The sequence below is a fragment of the Sebastes umbrosus genome, chromosome 9 (assembly GCF_015220745.1).
Source record: "Sebastes umbrosus isolate fSebUmb1 chromosome 9, fSebUmb1.pri, whole genome shotgun sequence".
NCBI lineage: Eukaryota > Metazoa > Chordata > Actinopteri > Perciformes > Sebastidae > Sebastes > Sebastes umbrosus.
In genome coordinates this window covers 25,819,179-25,841,508 of record NC_051277.1, presented here as the reverse complement: position 1 = coordinate 25,841,508, position 22,330 = coordinate 25,819,179, and the positions used below count along the sequence as shown (strand labels likewise).

General features: G+C 42.0%; 1 protein-coding gene across 1 annotated transcript; it reads left to right on the top strand.

Annotated features, from left to right (window-relative positions):
* Nucleotides 1-122: 122 nt before the first annotated feature.
* LOC119494631 (transmembrane protein 182-like) lies at nucleotides 123-5,544 on the top strand. The gene is made up of 5 exons (XM_037780648.1): nucleotides 123-451; nucleotides 1,726-1,849; nucleotides 2,159-2,257; nucleotides 4,581-4,718; nucleotides 5,037-5,544. The coding sequence occupies exons 1-5, from the start codon at nucleotides 284-286 to the stop codon at nucleotides 5,255-5,257; spliced, it is 750 nt and encodes a 249-aa protein (XP_037636576.1). The 5' UTR covers nucleotides 123-283; the 3' UTR covers nucleotides 5,258-5,544.
* Nucleotides 5,545-22,330: the final 16,786 nt, after the last annotated feature.

The following is a 22,330-nucleotide window of genomic DNA, read 5'->3' as shown; positions in this document are numbered from 1 at the left end:
CTGCTTATTTCCTTTATAAATGCACAGCACACCCACCGGTAATTTGACGAGGACAGGCTCACTGCTTCCTAAAATAGCTCCTGTCCCCCCGCCTGACCCCCTCAGTTACTGGAGCTTCTTTTACCCACAGCTCCCAGCATGCCAGGGAGTGGCTGGGAGAGCCCGACTGTTTTCTTTAGGACTGGGGCTGGGCAGAGGGTTGCAGAGTGGACACCAGAGAGGAGCCGAGGAGACCTGAAGCAGACTGAAAGCTGAGGAGAAAAGGAGGTTTTAGGCCGGAGTTATGAGGGTGGGATGTGCGACCTTGGCTGGGGGGCTATTTGGGTTAGTGGGGACTCTGTGTTTCTTCCTGGCGTTTGGTACAGACTACTGGCTGGTGGCCAGTGACAACTGCGGACCGTATACATGGCCAACAAGAACAACAGTGATCAAAGATGCCAATGGGACTGAGGTAGGACAGATACATGTGTGCACATATTGTATATTCACTAACACAAACATATGGCTGCTGTCAGAACTGGTCAGCGACCTCCAACTAAACAAATGTACTGTATATAATAATAGCAACATCACATGTGGGAACCGCAAAAAGCCCAACGTGGAATCTGATCAGTTCTGTGTGGACAGTGGTGTGCACGCTATGCTACTACAGGATATTTAAAGAAGCACCAAAATAATTTACTCTTGCACATTTGTAAAGTTGGGGGACTTAAAGTGGCAGTAGGGAGTATATGTTTGGCATCATTGGGCAAAAAATCCATAATAACCTTTCAGCACTCTGATGCCTTAATTGGCACGTAAAATCACTAGTTACTTCAACATGTTCTCATCCCAACTCATCACATACTGACGCTTTGTCAGACCCCTCGGTGTCACTTTGCGTCGCAGTAAACACATGCTTGATGTTGTGAATTAAACAAAAACACTTGAATTAAGCAACAAAGCCACTTAGTTAGGTTTAGAAAAAAACAACATGGTTGGGCTTAAAATAAGGCGTTTGTAAAATAAAAATGTGACTTGACGTTGTAAACACAGGACACGAACAGCTGTCTCCTGGATAAAATCCCTGTGTTTGTTGGACCCATCCACCTCCCCTCCCGCCCGCCCGATGTCTGTCCCTTTCGCTCTTTTAACAACATTGGTATTTGACGCCCTGGGAATGAAAAAGGGTATTTCCTCCGACTTGACAAAGCTCCTCCAGAACCATCATACAGCTGTCTTCACAGGCAGTGTAGTACAAGTCAACTGATCTTCATGTGTAAACTCAGAGGAGTGCCCCTTTAATTCCCCAGTTCATTCTCCCATGCCACACTTGAGAGAAAGTTCACGAAATGCAAAGTAAGGGATATATTTGTAAAATGTGATCCCCCGGTGAACTCCTCCCCAACGCCACAGCACAACAAAGTCTTTCATTTTCAATAAAAGAGGATGATTAAAGTTGCTGTGTGTTATTCGGCGCCATCAATCATGTTTCTGACAAGCAAATGGAGAGTATCACTCATGCGTGTTTCATGAGTTCCCCTTGAAAACCTCACAGACGAGCAGGCCATAATCAGAACCACGTTTGGCTGCCGTGGCACCGCCGGAGTACAGAATCACACAGAGCGGCTAACAGGGACATGTTGACAAAGCTGACAGAAATTAAGGTTCATCCGTCTTCAGACATTTGAGCGTCCGTCTCTCTGTTTGTGTGCTGATGTTAGTCTGTCTCTTTGTCTCATTTAGATCCAGTTAGTAGAAGCCGTCACTGGTTCTCCTCCGTCTCTCACTCTGCACCACGAGGGCTTCTTCTGGCGATGTGTGTTTCAGGTGGAGCCCACCGCACATGCAGTCCTGGCCACCATCTTCAGTATGTACGCCTTCTAAAGGCGGCAACAAGTTTTTGTTGGGGTCTGTCCAATGTGGTTGCATGTCTCGTGCTTAGCAGTGTGGTCTGCTTGACATGCTAACAAGTGCAGGGAAAGAAAAATGTCTATAATTTGGGTATTTGACAGAAAATATACAGGAAGAGAACAAGAATAATGTGGTGGCTTTTTTATTTCAGTTTGTTTTGGGTTTTTCCCTAAATTTTGCTCTTGTGTGGCTTTTAGAACCACACTTTCTTTTTTTTTTTTTAAGCTTTAAAAGACTTTTCTTTCACCTTTTATTTTCTATGTAGCAAACCAGCCAGAATCCAAAGTGTGTATCCATGGTTACCTCTTCCCTCTGCCTGTCGCACTTGGAGAGGTGCCTCATCCGAGTTATGATGCTACAGCAGGTAACGCACTCACTCACTCACTTACAGACTGGTGACAAACTAAAGGAAAAAGAACAAATAAATGGAAGTGAAATAACATAATGAATGCAGATGCTTCCGTACAGGGCACATGAGAGCTCACTGAATGGCCTGATAAGTATGAAAGTGATGCTATGACCTCCACAGTCACCACATCTCAATCCAAATGAATATAGATTTTGGACTACTTTGTTACACAGCACTCGCTACCACTATCATTAAACACCAGATGAGGTCATATATTTTAGAAAAATGTGTTTCATCCCTCAAGTAGTTCCACAGACTTATAGAATCTATATGCCAAGTACCATTTAAATGGCTTAACACCTACAGTATCTGTAGCCATAAACTGACACACAAGCATGTATATTTTTAGGGCTGTCAAATTTAACGTGATAATAATGCGTTTAAACAAAGTTTAACGCCACTAATTTCTTTAACGCATTAACACAACTTGCAATTTTCAGGTTGTAGCAGGCTCAGTTTCAAAGCTAGAGGGAAGATACTGGTATCATATGAAACTAGAAAACCTAGTGAATCCATTGGTACCATGTCATACGAATCACTGGGAGACTAAATAACGCTCCAAACTTGCGCTAAATCTTGGCAAGGAAAAACTGGCATGGCCATTTTCGAAGGGGTCCCTTGACCTCTGACCTCAAGATATGTGAATGTAAATGGGTTTTATGGGTACCCACGAGTCTTCCCTTTACAGACTTGCCCACTTTATGATAATCACAGTTTGGGTCAAGTCATAGTCAAGTCAGCACACTGACAGCTGTTGTTGCCTGTTGGGTTTGAGTTTGCCATGTTATGATTTGAGCATATTTTTATTCTAAATGCAGTACCTGTGAGGGTTTCTGGACAATATTTGTCATAGTTTTGTGTTGTTAATTGATTTCCAATAATGAATATAAACTTACATTTGCATAAAGCAAGCATATTTGGCCACTCCCATGTTGATAAGAGTATTAAATACTTGACAAATCTCCCTTTAAGTTACATTTTGAACAGATAAAAAATGTGTAATTAATCGTGATTAACTATGGACAATCATGCGATTAATCGCGATTCAATATTTTAATTGATTAAAATCTGTATTAATTATTTATACAATCAGTTCATCACACACATAAACAGAAATTCTCAATCTACATTTGTCCATTTGCAGTGATAATAACACTAAAATAAGCTTAAAATCATCAACATTACACTGTAACAGTGAGAAGTTGAAGTGTCATGGCTTCAACTGAAGGAGCATATAAATTACTGGGAAAAGGAATACAATGAGTGCAAAGATGGTGTTCATATTTCTTCTTTATTACAAATGCAAATCATGGTCATAGCTAGAGATTTTAGAAATGGCTTGCCTTCCAAATGAAAGCTTCCACACTGCCAAAAATGAAAATCTGGAGAAATACTGAATCTTTTATTTATGTATTGGCCTTAAAGTAGTCAAATTAGTCTAAAAATACTGAAATCTTCCCATAATACACCCACCATGTGTAAGTCTTAGTCACTTATTCACTGTCTTGTTGAGAGTCAGTTCATCATGTCTGTCTGTTGAATATGAAGCTACAGCCAGGAGGCAGTCAGCTTAGTTTAGCATAAAGCCAGCCTGGCTCTGTCCAAAGGTGACCAAATCCGCATATCAGCACCTCTAAAGCTCATTAATTAACATTTAGTTTAATTTATGAGAAGTCACTGCACCCAGCTAAGAAATAGCGCGGCATATATAACTCCACTTGAAACCACAAATTGTTGCTTTTACACCTCAGTTGTTGTATGCATTAAACACATTAGGTATAATGTGTTAATTAGTGAGCTTTAGAGGCTCTGATGAGGTTCTCTTTACCTTCGTACAGTATTTAATGGACAGATATGAGAGGTAGGCTCAATCTTCACAACTCTTAAAGGGTCAGTGTGTAACATTTACAGGGATCTCTAGAGAGAGTCTGTCACTTTTTCACCTAAAGGCCACCGTAGTTCTCTACAGGCTTGGAAAGGAGGGTTGAGCGGAGGGATAATCAGTTGGTTGCAATCTGCAACCTCACCACTAGATGTCACTAAATCCTACACGCTGTACTTTTAAGCGTAATTCACAAAATGTCAAACTATTTCTTTCTTTGTAGAAAGTCACTCCCCTCAGGTTGCCCAAATTTTCAACAAAAAAAAAAATACTGACAACATGACCCCAGTGTCCTTAATGATAGCTACGACCCGAATGCAAGCCCTCACTTACCATATGCTATACACATGTATTACAGTAACTGCTCTGATGGTGGCCTGGTTGTGTTTCCTGCAGTGTTTCGGGGTTTCTGGACCGTGCTGATAATCCTCGGCCTGGTTGCAGCTCTAACTGGAGGCTTCCTCTTGGTCTGCGGTGTCCCCTTCGTCAGCCACAAACTGTACAAGCTGGGCGGTGCTTTCCTCATCGCTGCTGGTAAAATATAGCGTAGCGCACATGTGTGGAGTTCATATAACCATGGTATCCGTCTGCAGTGTGGAATATGCTGCCAGGGGAATAGGTGAATGCACAGACACAAACACGTGTTGCAGCCATCGCTGCTGTCAGCTGTTCATACCTGTCACATGACAAACACAACAGATGTCACTCTGCAGTATACTGTCGCTATAACAACAACAGGTTTAAACACTGCTACCGTGGTAACAGTAGAGATGAGAAGGAGCTGCATTCCTCTGGTGTTACTCAGCAGTGATGGCCTCTATCTGTGTTTCTCCCTGATCACTCCCCATGCAGCCTGCTTGTTCCTGGTCATGATTCTGCTGTACGTCCTGTGGATGGAGGTGATGGACGTGAAGCGCTACGTCCTGCAGGAGAGAGGAGACTCGTGTCCCCGTGCCGAGGTCTCGGTGCTCTACGGCCTGTCGTTCATGGTGGCGGCTGCCGGCGTGCCTCTAGAGCTCATCTCTGGGATGGTCTTCATGCTGGTGGGCCGCGCGTTGCTTGCCAGAAAGTGAGCTCGCCGTCCGGCCTGTAGTGGGAAGAAAGGACTGACCTTTTTATGTTCCGCACTGGGACGCAGCAGCAGCACACTGTAAATACCAGCTGCAGAGACATGATCAATATTACAGCACCACCCTTTGGATGTCAAGTAGCATGCAGTCAGAGACACTGATTTTCAGTTTTCTATAACTTGCTTTGCTTTATTTCTATAAATTCACTAATTACTCGTGTTACAGGTGACGGGATTAATGTGGTGTGATATGGATGTTATACTGGCATTAAAGGAACAGTGCGTAGCATTTAGGGGGATCTATTGGCAGAAATGGAATAAGTATGTTTTCTTTAGTATATAATCCCCTGAAAATAAGAATTGTCCATCTTTCCATCCATCCATTTTCTTGCGCTTATCCGGGGTCAGGTAGTTCCTGACATCCATCTCCCCAGCAATGTTGTCCAGCTCTTCCTGGGGGACCCCGAGGCGTTCCGAGGCCAGATGAGATATATAATCTCTAGCATGTTCTGGGTCTTCCCCGAGGCCTCTTACCAGTTGGACGTGCCCGGAAAACGTCCAAAGCGCGGCGTCCAGGAGGCATCCTGATCAGATGCCTGAACCACCTCAGCTGGCCCCTTTCAACGCGAAGGAGCAGCGGCTCTACTCTGAGCTTCCTCCGGATGTCTGAGCTCCTCACCCTATCTCTAAGGCTGAGCCCAGCCACCCTATGAAGGAAGCTCGTGACCTTAGGTGAGGGTTGGAACGTAGATGGACCTGTAAATCAAGATCTTTGCCTTTAGGCTCAGCTCCCTCTTCACCACAACGGTCCGGTACAGCGCCCGCATAACTGCTGACGCTGCACCACCAAACCGCCTGTCCAGCCCACTCCATTTTACCCTCACACGTGAACAAGACCCAGAGATACTTGAACTCTTTGGCTTGGGGCTGTGACTCACTCCCCCACCGTTTTCCAGCAGAGAACCATGGCCTCAGACACCGCTTCACAATTGGCTGCAAACTGCTCCAGTGCGTGCTGCAGGTCGCGGTCTGATGAAGCCAACAGAACCACATCATCTGCAAAGACCAGCGACGCAATTCTGAGGGCCCCAAAAGAATTGTGCCACCTGAAAATAAGAATCATTGTTTTTTTTTTTTACCTTAGAATGAACAGTTTATATCCACATAGGGAGCGGGTCCTCTTCACGGACATGTTTCTACAGTAGCCCAGAACGGATAAACCAAACACTCTAGAGAGCACCATTCACGTTTTTGCATTTGCTACCATTCTCCTACACGCTTGGCACACGGTAGAAGTTTCATTTGGTTACAATCTGCAACCTCAGCACTAGATGCCGCCAAATCCTACACACTGCACCTTTAAGGAGCAATATATGATGACGTTTTTTATCTAAACAACATTATGTGAGTATAAATATTGTTGCATCCTACTGTCATTCTACTGATAATAGTTTTTTTTTATTAATGTCGCAAATGATGAGTCCATAGAGCGGAAGGTGAGAAATGTATGGGTGACCCAGCTGTGTCCCCTGTCATGATTTTGGCTCACGATCAAAGTAGGCCAGCTCGAGTGGAGGGAGGACTGGCTGGATGGACTGGAGACAGAGATGGTGGCTTTGGATAGAGGGTGGGGGTGGAGCAGGAGAGGATGCATATACTATAGGGGGGGTAGAGAGTGAATTGATGCTTGTAGGGGGGCACAAGGGGGCTTTGAGAAATGAACAGCTGTTTGTGGGTTTGGTTGGTTACAGCAGGCCGGCCACCTGCCTCCTTCACCCCAATCACATTTCACTCCCTCGTTCAAACCCTCCCACCCATACATGTTCACACAAACTTTATGATATTGATTCTATCGACACACATCCATTGCACGCACAGACACATTGACCCGTAAACGGGAAGCACAGTCTTGTGATTGTATCATAACTGCTACAATATTAGATCATCCTGCTTTTTCATTGGTCTGAATGGGCAGCGGGTGGACTCTCAATCACACATATCAGCTTTCATCTGCTCTGCTGTGGAGCAGGAGTGGTGGGGGGGCATGTTTGCTTCAAAGACCTCACTGATCAAACACACACACACACACATGCTGTGATCAAACTGGCCTCGAATACACTGATATTAATTGAACTATACTGAAATATGCTGTATTTTTAACTGCTGACCCTAGATCTGACTTCTGTAAGACGGAGTACTTCAGGGTGGAATGCTGTAATGTAGCCAACAAATGTTAACGGTCAACTGAGTCAACTGTGTTGCTTGTGATGTCAGCGGATACTCTCTAACTCTGGTACATTGTGGTCTTTTACGTGATTGTTATTAGTAATTTAACATGACATTTAATTTACGTCTTTCTGATAAACATAACAGATATATGATATATAGAATATTTTGTGTCATTTGTCTGCAACAGCACGATGGACTATTTTAACATCAATGAAGCTTTAACGATAAAGCCTGCTTTAATCGTTTGGACGTGATTGAATAAAAGTGTTTCAATAAAACAAAACAAAACGAAAATCAAGGTCCATAAACCTCTAAGAGAATAACATCTCAGCTCCTCCGTGGCCTTATAAGAATTCTCATATCCGAGTTCAGATTTAATCTGATCACATTTCAACCACAAGAAAACACATGTTCTGCTGAAGCAGCCTTAAGACGGTGAAATAGATCTTAAAAAGAAATGAACAGAAGAAAAGATGCCAAAAGGAAAGAGAAAATAAAGAGATAAAAAAAGAAAACATGTAACTTCATCTGAATAATCTGAGGTGTGTCATTTAAAATAATAGCAGAGCTGATTTAGAGATGAATCTGCACGATTTAAAGATACAGAAAAAGAACATGAGGAAAAAAATCTGCAACATACAAAGCAAGGAGAGAGATCTTCTTCTCTATATCTGTCTTTGAGATTTCAGCCACCATCCCGAAACAATGCTGGTAAGTGAAATGTGGTTTGTGGTTCATTTAAATGACATTTAAAAACTCAACAGCAACATGTCTTCCCTGTAACAATGCCCCAGTTACTAATCCACAGACCTCACTGTTAACAGCTTTCATTGAAACTACTTTGTACAGAATGACGGGTCCTGTCAGATCTGGATTTTTGTGAGTAACCAGAACATTGTTTTTGGAAAGATCACATCACTGCTTTTCATATTGTTCAATGTTTTGACACTAACAAATTTCCTTTTACCTTTATTGTTTTGAGGTGGCTGCAGAGGTGGGTATCTCAAGACCTCTGCGCTTAAGGTTGAAACTATCTTGATGGTTATAGATACAGCTAAGGTTAAGTAAGAAAACAAGTTGTTTTTTTTGTGTGATTTTTTTATGTTTTCGGCAACTTCTGGCTGAACAGTAAAAAAAAAATGATTCATAGGATCATACATTATACCAAAAAAAAGTTAGAGATGGAGCAACAACAATTAGAAAAGGCAATTGAAGTGTATGTGAGCTCACATCAGTTGCACAATTGCCGTTGGAAACCTTAATACTTTTATCTGTAGTTATCAAAGTTAAGGTGTCAGTTGCTATTGAGACACTGAAAAAGAAGTTGGAAATTTCAGTTGAGATGTAAGCACTGAAAGGATTAGAGGTGGCAGTGGAAGTGTAAAAAGAAAATGAACTGCAGGTGGTACTATTTAGTGCTTTTTTTTCCTTTATGAAGCCGTACAACTGCCTAAATAAGACTACTGACAGCGGCTGGCAGCAGCTAGGTAAAAGCCTATGATGTGTAGTCACTGAGGCCAGCGGTGGTAAATGAGATACCAGTGGAGTGCTTGTCACTGACATTCCCAGTAACTCATAAACCTAGTTTGGGACCATCTTATCCACTGCAGGGCACATGGATGTTTCCCATTGCAACGTTTAAGGAGGCAGCTGTGCATTGCTTTTAATTGGAGATGAGAAATTTATTGGCGTACAACTGCCAAAGCAGCAATGTTGGCTCTTGGAAATGCTGAGAACCGTAGTTGCAGTTATGAATGAGCTATTCTTAGAGCCTTATGGGACTACTATATTAAAGGTCTTATTGATAACATCTTTATGTAGACGAATATTTTCTTAAAAAAATAATACATCCGCAGAGCCTTTAGAAAAGTGCTGATTAAAAGTAAAGTCATTAATCATTTTAAAAACATTGGTGGGTCCAAAATGAATGTTTTGTTTATTTCTGTGGAAGATATCAGACGTGTGGTTCCCACTTCTAACAAGGCTTGTGAGCCAATAGTAAAATGATGTTGGTATTGCGTGGCCTTTCTGGGTCGCCAGTTAGTGTGGAAAATACAGATAAATGGCTGAGATCGACGGCCTGGTAATCACTTGTTGTGAAGTAAATGCAATAGAACAGGTGAGGAAGAATGCAACATCTAGTGGCTGAATGTTATCAATGTTATAAAAAGCACCTTTAAATTTGTACTGAGGGAGACACTGGATGAAATCAGGGGGTCATTAAAGTCAAACGGGATAATCCTCTGAGGAGCATGAATGTGCTTAACAAATCTGACATTTAGGTTTAGATTTTGTTTTTATTTACTAGTGGAAATACTGGCTTGTGGGTGGAAAGGTCAGGGGTCAACTTAATCCTTAAATTCTTATTTGGTGTCCTGACTATTCACAGCAAATTTAACAAAAATCTGGCAGTCGTTGATATATTTTTCTTTGGACCAAAGATATACAGCTTTGAACATCGACGTTATTAACCCACACCTCTTGTGGGGTGAGAAGTTATGCAACAACATTCAGACATTCACATTACAATGTGAATGAAGCTCCAGGGTTGTCTCTGTCTGCTGTGGATGGTGTCTGCAGTGCATATTCAAAGTCTACAATGTTAGATTGTCTGTAAAAACATCTAAAAATATTAGAGGATTTTTAATTTAGTTTTAGTTATTTTGCTTGGGTTCGATTCTCATTTTCAGCAGAAAGATGAAGTGAGTGTTTCTGTTTTTGACTGTATTATTTTGAATGTTGCCATTATCTGATACTAGTTATTTGTGCACAGCTGACATTTTTAATTTCCTTTGGAAGTGTTCTTTGAGCTTACCAAAGCACAAATCTGAAGAAAATTTCAAACAGTCAGAATGAAAAGTGAGCTTTCTACTATATCTAGTCTTTGGTTTTTACAATAGACATTATATTTAGGAACTAGAAGTGCACTCAGAGAGCGCAGACCGGATTGACGACAAAGTACTCGGTATGGCTTTTACTCCATGCAAATTGTACTTTTACAAACATTCAGCTGATAAATAGTTGGTAACTGGTCCACTTCTCTTACAGTTTTTCTCATTCGCTTTGGCTCAATTCTCAAATGAGAATTATTATTCTTTGTTTTTTTCAAAACAATAAGTTCAAATCTCTGAACAATTAGTTTGTTGTCCACAACCGAATAAAATTTCTCATTCATCAAAGCAAATTGCACTAGTTTTGGCAAATGTGTGCAAAGAGTAAGTACAATTGTCTACAACTTGCACAATAACCACTTGCACATGTCTTGCTGATCAAAACTGATGAGTGAAATTGTCTCAATACTCTTCACAACTTTTACACATTCTTTCATCATTTGTGCCATCACATGCAAAATGATCCATTCAATTATTAAAATCTGTCAGACACAGATGTATATTCCATAAATATCTATGACATGGTGTCACGTCCTGTGAGGAGCTACAGTTTTAGTTGTTGTTTTTCTTGGTTCTTTCATTGTTCCACGGTTTGTTTTTTGACATGGATGTCATTTTGTGGCAAATTTTCTGTTCATTGCATATGACTTTACATGAAAGCTCAAAGGTAAATTTTCTATTTATAATACATGTAACGCATTGCTACACAAATACATTTACTGTATAAACACACATGTACATATTCTTTTTCTCTCTACTACAGTATTGTACAGTATTGTGCAGTATTTCCCAGTAAACTTTGACCCACTGTTGAAATGGGAATTGAAAAAGCTCTGTGAGATAGACAACAGCATTCAGCTAGAGAAGACTGATATAGTGTCAACAGAAAAAGTAGAACAAAACAGAGATTTTTATATCCTCTTGAGACCCAGCCCATTGACATGTGTCCTCTGTAGTGGACATTTTGTCCACATGCATATCCTTTTACTCCTTTGACTTACTCTATCAACCCCTGGTGTATTGTAAATAGGACATCATGGGCTTTCCAGTTATATGGCATGTGTTTTTTTTTATCAAGTTGAATGTATACTTGGTTTAATATCACTCTACGGCCACAATCTGTTCATCTTTTTTTCTTTTCACACTGAAATGGTCCTGTGGTCTACACTACAGTGTACATGCTGTAAAATAAAAAATAAAGTTAAAAAAGCCTAAATTGTAAGATTTTCTTTTAACCCTAATTAGGAAGGAAATCACACAAAAAAAGTAATTGGAAGACTCTTTTTTTACTCGGTTCCCAAGAGGATATAAGAAACATTTCCAGGGTCGACTGCCGTGGTGAAAAAAGTGAAGTGTTTTTTGTGAGTTACTGCCTTTTGCAGATGTGCAATAGAGTTGTGATGTCCCATGAAACAGTTCTGACAATTGCACTTACAGTTTAGAGAATGTTAAGACTTTGTTTCGAAAAAGGAGCCAAAGCCGCTGAGAAAAACTGTAAATGAAATGGCTGTGGCCGAATTACCTAAAGCATCCAGCAGAGGGCTCTCCAGCTCTCCTCTTCAAAAGGAGCGTCTACCATGCATGGATGGACAGAAGGGGAGAAATATGAGGGAGCAGCAGTGAGTGGAAAGGAAAGGAAAGGAAAGTGAAGGAAAGGAAGCAATTACTGAGCCGAGTATTGAGTTAGAACCCCGGCCTGTTCACTGACTGTAGCTCTTCCTAATCATAGTTAATTAACTCTTATGTCTCCTCCCCTGTCATCCACAACAATGGCAACACACTATCACTTCATTTAAGGAAGAAATAATCTTGCACTTGAAGTGTCAGCAATTATGCCGTTATAATATTATGCATATGGCATAGTGAGCATAAAGACATGACATGATAATAAAGTAATAAATGGTTTGCAAATTAACCCCGACAGACCCAAGGAACCCAAAGAGCATACGTCTTGTTGATTAGAGGGTAATGAGTGTGTGCGGATGTATAATGCATAGATCTGTATTTCCAGGCATGGCGGCGTTATTCGCTGCTAATTTCCAGTATTTGCTAAAGGTCCCGTGTATGTGATGTGTCAGACAGCAAACAGCAGGATGTGGTCTCACACTAGGTATGGCAAATTAACCCTCCGTGGACCCCTCACCCCTCCGTCCTCCGGAGCACCTGGACTGAATACTGGTGGGCTCTAATCCAGTCAAAGACTTGGTGAGAGCTCTTTCCTTCCTTTCTCTAGCCCCCTAACTCTACTAGTGAGCCGATTACCTGCTCTGTGTGTGTGAGCCCCGGTCTGCAAGGCCCCGAGCATGGTGTCTGTGTGTGTGTGTGTGTGTGTGTGTGTGTGCTCAACAAACGGCCAGACGGACACAGATAAAGGTTTTTCTCCTGTCAGAAAAAATGACTGATAATAAGAGCTGATATGAGAGAATAGCAAGCCTTATGGCATCACTCTTGCTTTTTTTTGTTTCTTTTGTACACCCTAAATCCCCAGGAACAGCCCCACACCACCCCCCTAACACATACACTTCACACACACACACACACACTGCTAATCTGTATTGGGGGGTGTTTGAGGTAGAGAGGGAGCAGGTGGAGGGATAAAGACGAAGAGTTTCTGTGTGTTTCTTTTTCTGTTTTTGTATAAATAACTAGTGTGGTCTTGTTAAGGACATCCCTCCCCTTAAATACCCCCCCAACACACACACACACACACACACACACACACACACACACGCACGCACGCACGCACGCACGCACGCACGCACGCACGCACGCACACACACACACACACACACACACACAAACTGTTCATGCAGACAGATTATGTCTCAGACAGTCAGAGCTCCTGCCTTCAATTAACCTCACAAAGACGGGATCACTTACACACACGCCTGATGATAGCAGGAGGGAAGCAGTAAAGAGGTCTGTGTGTGTGTGTGTGGGTGTGTGTGTGTGTGTGTGTGTGTGTGTCTCTCACTCAATGGCTGCTACGTATACAACAGGCACGCTCTATAGGCATGATACTATAGTCATCTTATAAGTGGAGGACATTATGTCATTTATTCTGAGAGAAGTGCTGAGCATTTCTTATTGGCTGTGCTCTGGCTGGTGGGCGATGCCTGGTATTTCCTCAACTGATCTCAACATGGCTGCCGGGTCACAAACTTTCTCATTTTACAGCTAAACAGTTCACTACAAGATGTTTCTCACAAACATTTGAGGAGAGAAATAGGCATTACAGTAACAGAATATTGATTCATATTTAATCAGCGCTGCCTAGTTTGACCGTTTGATCAGAGTTTGCGAGTGATTGACAGCTGCTCAGAGACGGCAAGGCTCCAGCTCGGCTCTGATTGGTTGTTTTCCTCCGGACTGTGAAATCTTGCAGATGCCATTAGGAGCACCGGAGGACACTGGAGGACACCGGAGGACACAGAGGCACATGATTTTTTTCAGATTACCTGTCTCATGCACTACTGTCAGGTTATAGAGACCATTTCATCAAAATAACTTTTTTAATCATATATGCTCCATTTCTACCGACTGCAGCTTTAAGAGAATGAATACTGGAGGTAAAGTAACTGAAAACAGCTTGTCTTTATATTTGGCTGGGACATTCTATAGACTGGTGAGGTGAGGTTCAGATAACAGCAATGCTAAAGAAGAATGCTAAAGCACTGGCAAGGTGCTACTGTGTATTTGGGTTTATTGCCACTCACCACACTGAGAGGAAATGCTGCTATTGGAGTAGCCTGTAATGTGGTCTATACTGACTGCAATGTAAACACATCCGCGTAAATATGCTCCACTCAGGGCTAGTGGCGTAGAATAAAAAGTGAGAAAGACTGCTTATGGTGGATGGGGAGGCGGATGGGTCCAACAAACACAGGACTTTGGCAATCAGTGTTCTGTTAGTGACATTTGTCACGTGTTTTTTAGTGACGTTTGTGAAGTGATTTTTATACTTCTGTTGCGTCGTTTCCATGCATATTTTACTTAGGTTATGTTCTTATTTTAAGGCCAAACAAGGAAAAACTTAAGAAAAAACTTTTATCACATTTGTCATATACATACAGATACATACATTAAATTTGACTTCTGCTTTTATCCCATCCTATGCACTGTAGGAGCAGTATGCTGCTTTGAAGTGCTCGGGGAGCAACTTGGGAATCAGTGTCTTGCTCAAGGACACTTCGACATGCAGACAGTAGGAGCCGGGGAGCAAACCACCAACCTTACGGGACGAACCGCTCAACCCACTGAACTACAGCTGCCCCTGGTAAGTTGTTTTGTTGCCTAAACATAACTGCAGACAACTGTAGTTTTGTTGCATGTCGTACAAATGACACGCAAAAAGCCTGAAATGCGTCCTCAAGACACGTGTAATGTCTTTGTAATGTCGTGCAATTTATATGCCTTCCCGTTAGACCGGGTTGGCGTTTGAAGAGAGACTGTCCGAAAGTATGCGCCATTAGTCCTCTCTCTGGTTGACTATGCCATGTCACACTTATCTCTGTTGCCATTTTTGTGGACCAGCAAAAATGAACACGCAGTCGACTTAACTCACAAGCTACATATATGCTGCTGATAGAAAAAAATTGTCATGATGTCTAAAAAGTCCCTCAAAGGTGTTTTGCTGGGTGGTCCTGGTGGAGTTTGAGATTTAAGACGCTTACTTTGTGGTCCCTGAGTCCACGGTTCGAGATCAGATGGTACTTGCGTGATGTCCCCCCCATATCTCTCTACTGACACTATCCAATAAAGGCAAATATTTCTCCACCAGCCTTTTGCCAAAACTAGTGCTATATATACATTGACACCAAGCAACAGAGTCCAGTTTAGGACCACTCTTGACTATTTAAAGGAACAGTTTGTAGCATTTAGGGGGATCTAACAGCAGAAATTAAATATAATATTAGTATTCTTTGGTGTATAATGAAAATACAAATCGTTGTGTTTTTGTTACCCAGAATGAGCCATTTATATCTACATACGGTGTGGGTCCTCTTCATGGAGCCGGACGCTATGTTTCTACAGTAGCCAAGAGTGGACAAACCAAACACTGACTCTCGATAGGGCCATTTATGTGCTCACGTTTTTTCACCACAGTTCTCCTACACGCTTAGCACACGGGAGAATTTTCAGTCAGTTGGTTGCAATCTGCAACCTCACCAATAGATTTCATCATATACTACACACTGTGCCTTTAATGTTTTGACGATGGCCCAGCCGAACGTGGCACAGTGCACACATTATGTAAAACTTGCCATGCATCAGCTAAGTTAGGGTCAGCATCCAGGAAATACATGTAAATGTCCCCCAAAAATGTCCCAAGCCAACACAGAGCATGTATGTCTGTGTGTTTGTGTTGGGGGTCAGAGGTCAGCTGCTTTGAGAGCCGTCTCCAGTAAATCCAGCAGCATGATTGATTTAGCACACAACATTAATCATTTTTGTTGTAAAGCTGTTTTTGCCCAGTCTGTGTGTTTGTGTTTTGGCCCTGGCACACACACACCGCTACCTAGGTAGGACACACACACACACACACAAATCCCTGTTTACACGGACTGTTCACTCTTGGAGCTGTCTGGCAAACAAACCAAATCCAGTGCAGATACAGTACAATCCATTTGAAGTAAAATAAAAACAAAGAGCGGAGCACAGAGACAGGCAGGGAGAGCTCTGTGTGTGGACAGACAGAACAGAGGAGACACTGCTTTGGGCTCGTGTCTCAACCGTCGCTTCTCTTCTTCTCTACTGTATGTCTTTATTTTCCTTGAACATCCCCCTACACACACACACACACACAAACACCATTCCCCCCCCCAACTTCTTTCATTTCTGCTGAAGGAGAGGAAGAGGAGACAGAGGAGAGAGGAGGGGGTTGCGATTAGTTTCAGGGTTCCAGCCCACTTGATTGGCAGCTGGCAGCATATGGAGCTGCGAGGAAGGTTTGCCCACGCTCACTTCTGAGGAAACAAATATTTGCCTGAAGGGGAGAGAGAGAGAGAGAGAGAGTGAAAGAGAGAGAGAGAGAAAAAAATATTAATTAGTTTGCAGACGCACCGAGAGATAAAAGTCGGCAAGACGTATCCATCAAAAGGCTGCAGAGTTAGCTGCAAAATGGAAATTTTCCCCAAGTTGACAGATCCAGTAGGCTGCCGGCGGAGCTGAGGGGAAGAGCACATGCGCGCTGGGAAAGCACTGAGGTGCACAAAACAAGAGCCCAACGTGGAGTCTACATTAACATCTGTGCATACGTTAACGTATTCTGAGTGGAATTAACATCTTCCACGCTTGAGAAACATTTCTCTAGCCCCTCCAATTATTTCTTAATTATCGTCTCCACATCCAAACAGAGCTGTGAGGAGATCACATCGACACATATGAAACACATCAGATGCACTCAAGGTGAACATACAGACGTGTTTGCAGACAACGCATGATTCCAAACCAACATAGATTATGATTTTGTGAGAAGACATCATACATTTATATATCATATGTGCTTGCAGTTGATTCTCTCAAATAAACACCTACTGAGAACTACTCTGCTCTTTGACTTTTGCTCCCAAATTTCATGGACACACTTTAGTGCCTTAGCTACTTTGCTAATCAACTGGGAAACTAGCAGCCTGGCAGTGACTGTTTAAACAGTTTGAGTTATATATTTTTGGAAATATTTTTTCTTTCCAACATGCAAAGATTGATAAATATCATATCTGTGCGTCAGGTAGAGATCTGGAGCAAAGAAGGTTTAACCAGCTTAGCATAAAAACTTGAAGCAGATAGCTAAATTAAATAACTTTATGAGAAAAGAACTTGGATATTCTGTGAGATTAAAGTGGCAAATTTACAGGAAAAAAATCACAAATTTGAGAGATTATAAGATCATACATTGTGAGAAAAAAAACTTGGATTTTCTCTCATATCAAAGTGGCAAAATTATGAGAAAAAAAATCACGAATTTGCGAGATCATTAAGTCATAAATTTACGAGAAAAAAACGTGGGTATTCTCTGAGATTAAAGTCACAAATTTACGAGAAAAAACTCACAAATCTGCAAGATTATAATGTCATAAATTTACGAGAAAAAAAACATAGAAATTCTCGGATATTAAAGTGGCAAATTGACAAAAAACAAACAAAACGTGTTAATAAAAGAAATTCAGAAGGTGGCTGGCGTTATCACAGTTTTGCAACCCACTATTTTTTTTCTTGTAAATTTGTGAGTTTTTTCTTGTAGATTTACCACTTTAATCTCAGAGAATATCCAAGTTTTTTCTTGTTAACGTACGACTTTAATCTCGGAAATCTGTTGATTTTTTTCTCTGAATATTACCCCCCTCCCCGGGCTCAGTAATTATCTTATTTTTACCAAAATGGCCCTAATACACTGTTGTACTAAAGCTCAACAAAGTTGTATCTTTGTTTAAGCCATATGCAAAAAGATATGTAAAGAAGACCATTTGTGTTGTTTAGAGCAGTAATTATTTCCCATTATTTTCACACAGTTTTTCTGGGTTTTGTTGTCACTGTGAAGTCACTAGGTTTGGTAAAGTCGTACAGAGACCAAAGCCAAAGACTGTACTGAGCGACCATACAGTATCGGACAACCCGCGTTGTAGCCAGAGATGCTTCACTGAAGTAGCCTATAGGGCAGGAAGCAGTTCAAGAAATAGCTTCGACATGAAACCCCGCCTAAACTGCCGCAACTTGTCGTTCTTTACATTCCAGTTTGGAGCCACTGAATTCACTAATCAGGAACCAAAAAAGAAAACAGATGAAAGAGACTGGCTTTGCTTTGATACATGGCGTTCAGACACTGACCATGGGATTATGCAGCACTGATAAGGTAATTAACAGACTATGATAGTGTAATTAAGCAACATCTGAGAAGAAAGGCTGTTGGAGTGGTGTGTTGGTGTGGGCGCACATCAAAGCCCGTGGCACTGCTTTAAAGGCTGACTGGCTGTGCAGAACATTTGGTTTAGCGCGGCTCCTCCGCTGAAGGTATCGACAAGGAAGGAAAGAAAGGGAGCTTGTTATGCCATTGAGAATTAGCTGACAGCACCATATAACATTATTGTGATGGAAATCAAATGCTTTTCTTGGAGCGATGCAGTTGTGTAAAATGGACGGAGATCATATCGAGGGAACACAGAGGCAGTAACTGATAGCTCCATTGTTAGAGAGCCAAATGGTGTCGCTCTCTATCAGTATACAGTCTCGGCAGATTCCGCTGAATAAATGGAAGTTGCATGAATTCACTTAGGTATTTACCTTGTTTTGCTTTATTGAGAATGCATCTTTGTGGGGTTTGTCGTCGGGCCTCGCAGAGCCCTCCGTTTCCCTCTCCCCCGCTCCCTCTGTGTGCACTGAACCAGCACAAATTCGGTTTTATTGTATTTGTTTGTTTATTTACTCTTATCTCTTTTCCATTTCAGAGGCTTCCTATCAGAGACCTGCAAACCTCAGAAGCCGAGTGGCAGGGGAGCCGTGGGTTTACATTCGTGTGTGAGTGCGTGAGTGTGTGTGTGTGTGTGTGTGTGTGTGTGTTTCAGGGGGATTGGTATAAAATTAAAACACAAACAGAAAGGAAACATTGGAATCATCACTTTTGTTATCGCCAGCTATACGGTTTATGGCTCCCGCTGTTAACAAACTCCTCCAGGGTGATGAAACAGAAAGCGCTGAAATGTACTCACTTCATGACTCAGAGAATATCTTTTAAGTAATGTTATAAACTCTTGGCAAGACTGCGATGGGTGTGAAACTCATTTTAGGCATTAGATGAGACGCATTATTGCGTCCAACAATAAAGCGCTCCGCCTCTGATGAGTACATTCACAACGGTTGTTTAACATGTTTAATTCTGAGCCAAGTCTGTAGGGTTTACCAGGGATAATGTGATAGACCACCTATACCTTACGGATAAAACTGATCAGCCTTGAATCCCTTCATCCGTGTTGGATTGCTAAGCATAGCCAAGTGTTTTAGTTGCCTAACCCTAACCATAAATTGGTTGACCTCCCATGGGAGTGTAATTCTTTCTGACATTAGAATAGTTTAAAAATAATGTTCTATCCTATTTCATTAAAACTAAATGGTACATCGTAGGGAACCCTAATAGTACGTGTCCTTTCCACGCTTCCCATTCATTGTCTATGTAAGCAGCCGTGCAATGCATTCTGGTAACGCGGTGGCGCAATTCGAGAGACGGACCGTCATGTCGCCCTGTCCTCATTTGCATAAAGTTTTGGTCTAGGCTACTTTATGCAAATCAGCACAACTCGCCGCCTCTGGAAACTTACTAGAAACTTTTAAACTAAGCTTTGTCGATCCAAAATAGAGACAGATTCAGCAAACTGCATGGCTTACTGTATTTCTCGCATTAAATGTTTTCAGAAACACATTTCGATGAACTATTTTCATGAAAAAAGAGAAGATAGTTTCCAAACAAGTCGCCATGTTGGTTCCGGTTTGAAAGCTGGGAGCAGCAGCCCACGAGGGAATGCTTTCGTCCAATCAGGTGCCTGGTGCTGAGTGTCTAGTGGCAACCCATCAAGGTGATCCCTCGCAATAAAAAACGCCCCTGTGGACACGTACCATTAGACATAGAGGACCATTTACAACCATGTCAACTGAAGGAGTTCTGCCTTCACCATGCTTTCATGTTTCAATGAGACTAAAGCCTCGGTTAAACCAAAGTTATACTTTCCACGTCTGTGAGCACGCTAGGGTCAGTGTGTAAATGTACATTTTGTCATCTTAGGGGTGTATGCATAAGCTCTGTGGGAATGTTCACGTACCAGAAAATTACTAGTGATTACTATTAATTACTAAAGAGTGGAGTGCACCAAAATGTCATGTGGTTTCTCAAAAGTGGACCACATGATGACAATAAGATGCCTGAAACTGTGTGACAGTCACACATCGGGGTTCTCAACTTTCCCCTTAGACATCACAATGTGACACCAGAATTATTTTAATGTTTTCATTTTGGAGAGCTCTTTCAAAACTGATCTGTTTCTGCTGGATGAATTATCAACTTAGTGTGGGTGGAGGGCCATGGCAGGAAAAAAAGTATCCATAGAAATTAACATTAAAGCCAACAGTATACTCTGAAGTGCGTTCTTATACTGCAGATGAATGCAAATAACCACTATACTTTTTGCAGCTCTAGGTGTATTTGTTTGGTCGTGTCCATGCCAAAATAAGAGGTTTGTGAGTCCCAGTGGGAGCATGCTGGAGTACAAAGTTAACTTTTAAACTAGTTTAACTCCATGGAGATGAAGCTAAAATTCAAAATTCATGATATTGTTGATAGAAGCCAACTGTGGGTCTTCTTCTCTGTCTCATCCAGACATTTTTCTTCTGCATACAGATTTGATTTTACTTGGAGCGTCCTCATATACTGGTGGTTTAAGACAGTGCGGTAAAGAAGCATAAAGTCCCATCAATCACTGCCTCATTACCACCACCACCACCGACCAGTCATCCCAAGTACTTAAGCGTGTGTGTGTGTGTGTGTGAGAGAGTCTCTGGTCCACTCAGGAGGAGAGAGCGAGCGATCTCGCCGGGATCTGAACTGCCTCTTTGATCTCCCAAAGCCAAACAGAGGGAGAGAGACGCTCGCCCCTCACAGAGAGGATTAAATATCCCTGAGTCGGGACATCACAACTCCCTCTCACCACCACCACCCTCCTCCCCCCATCCCTCTTTCCTCCGCTCCCTTCCTCCTCCCGTCTACCCTGGTTATCACTGAGTCTCCAGAGGGGCTGCAGGGAACGGAGAGTGAGCGAGGAAGAGGAGGGGAGAAAAGAAAGTAGAAGGAGAGACTGTGCGGTTTGAAAAGCCGAGAGGACATCTGGGTCCACGAGGACGTTTGACTGTTTCACCCACACAGGGTCAAAGTCTGGATAGGTCACACAGCTCTGCCCTGGGGCTCTGTGCGTGTGCGTGTGCATGTGTGTGTGTATGTTTGTGTGTGTGTATTAGGGTTGTCATAAAGAAGAGGATTTGTTTAAGAGAGTGTAGCGGGTGGAGGGGATGGAGGGATGTTGAAACAGGCAGATGAAATAGTGCAGGAGGTCTGAGTTATTGTGCTAACCCCCGTACACTCGGAGGAACTTCCGTCCCACACACATCTCTGAGAAATTCTTTTATTAAAGGAACAGTGTGTAATATTTCGGAGGATCTATATGCAGAAATGGAATATAATATTCATAACTATGATTTTATCAGTGTATAATCATATGAAACTAGGGTGCGATTTGTGAAAAAATCAGAGGGGGAGATGTTTTTGAAACGTTTTTACTCGTGAAAATAAATCAGGAACCACAGTGGACCTATATAGACAGACGATGAAGCCTGTTAGGCTATTTCTTGCAGCTGTTAAAGCTGCAGTGGGTAGAATTGGAACAAATATGATTAAAAAAAGTTATTTTTATAAAACGATATCACTATATTCTGACAGTAGTGCATGAGACAGGTAATCTGAAAAAAATTATATGTCCTCCGGTATCCTCCGGTGCTCCTAATGGCATCTGCAAGATTTCACAGACCGGAGGAAAACAACCAATCAGAGCCAAGCTGGAGCCTTGCCGTCTCTGAGCAGCTGTCAATCACTCGCAAACTCCAATCAAACAGTCAAACTAGGCCGCGCTGATAAAATATGAATTAATATTCTGTTACTGTAATGACTATTTCTCACCTCAAATGTTTTGAGAATCATCTTGTAGTGTACGGTTTAGCTATAAAATTAGAAAGTTTGTGACCCGGCAGCCATGTTAAGATCAGTTGAGGAAATACCAAGCACCACCCACCAGCCAGAGCAAACTTTCTCATTTTACAGCTAAACAGTACACTACAAGATGTTTCTGAAAACATTTTACGCAAGAAATAACATAATATTGATTCATATTTGATCAGCGCTGCCTAGTTTTACCGTTTGATCT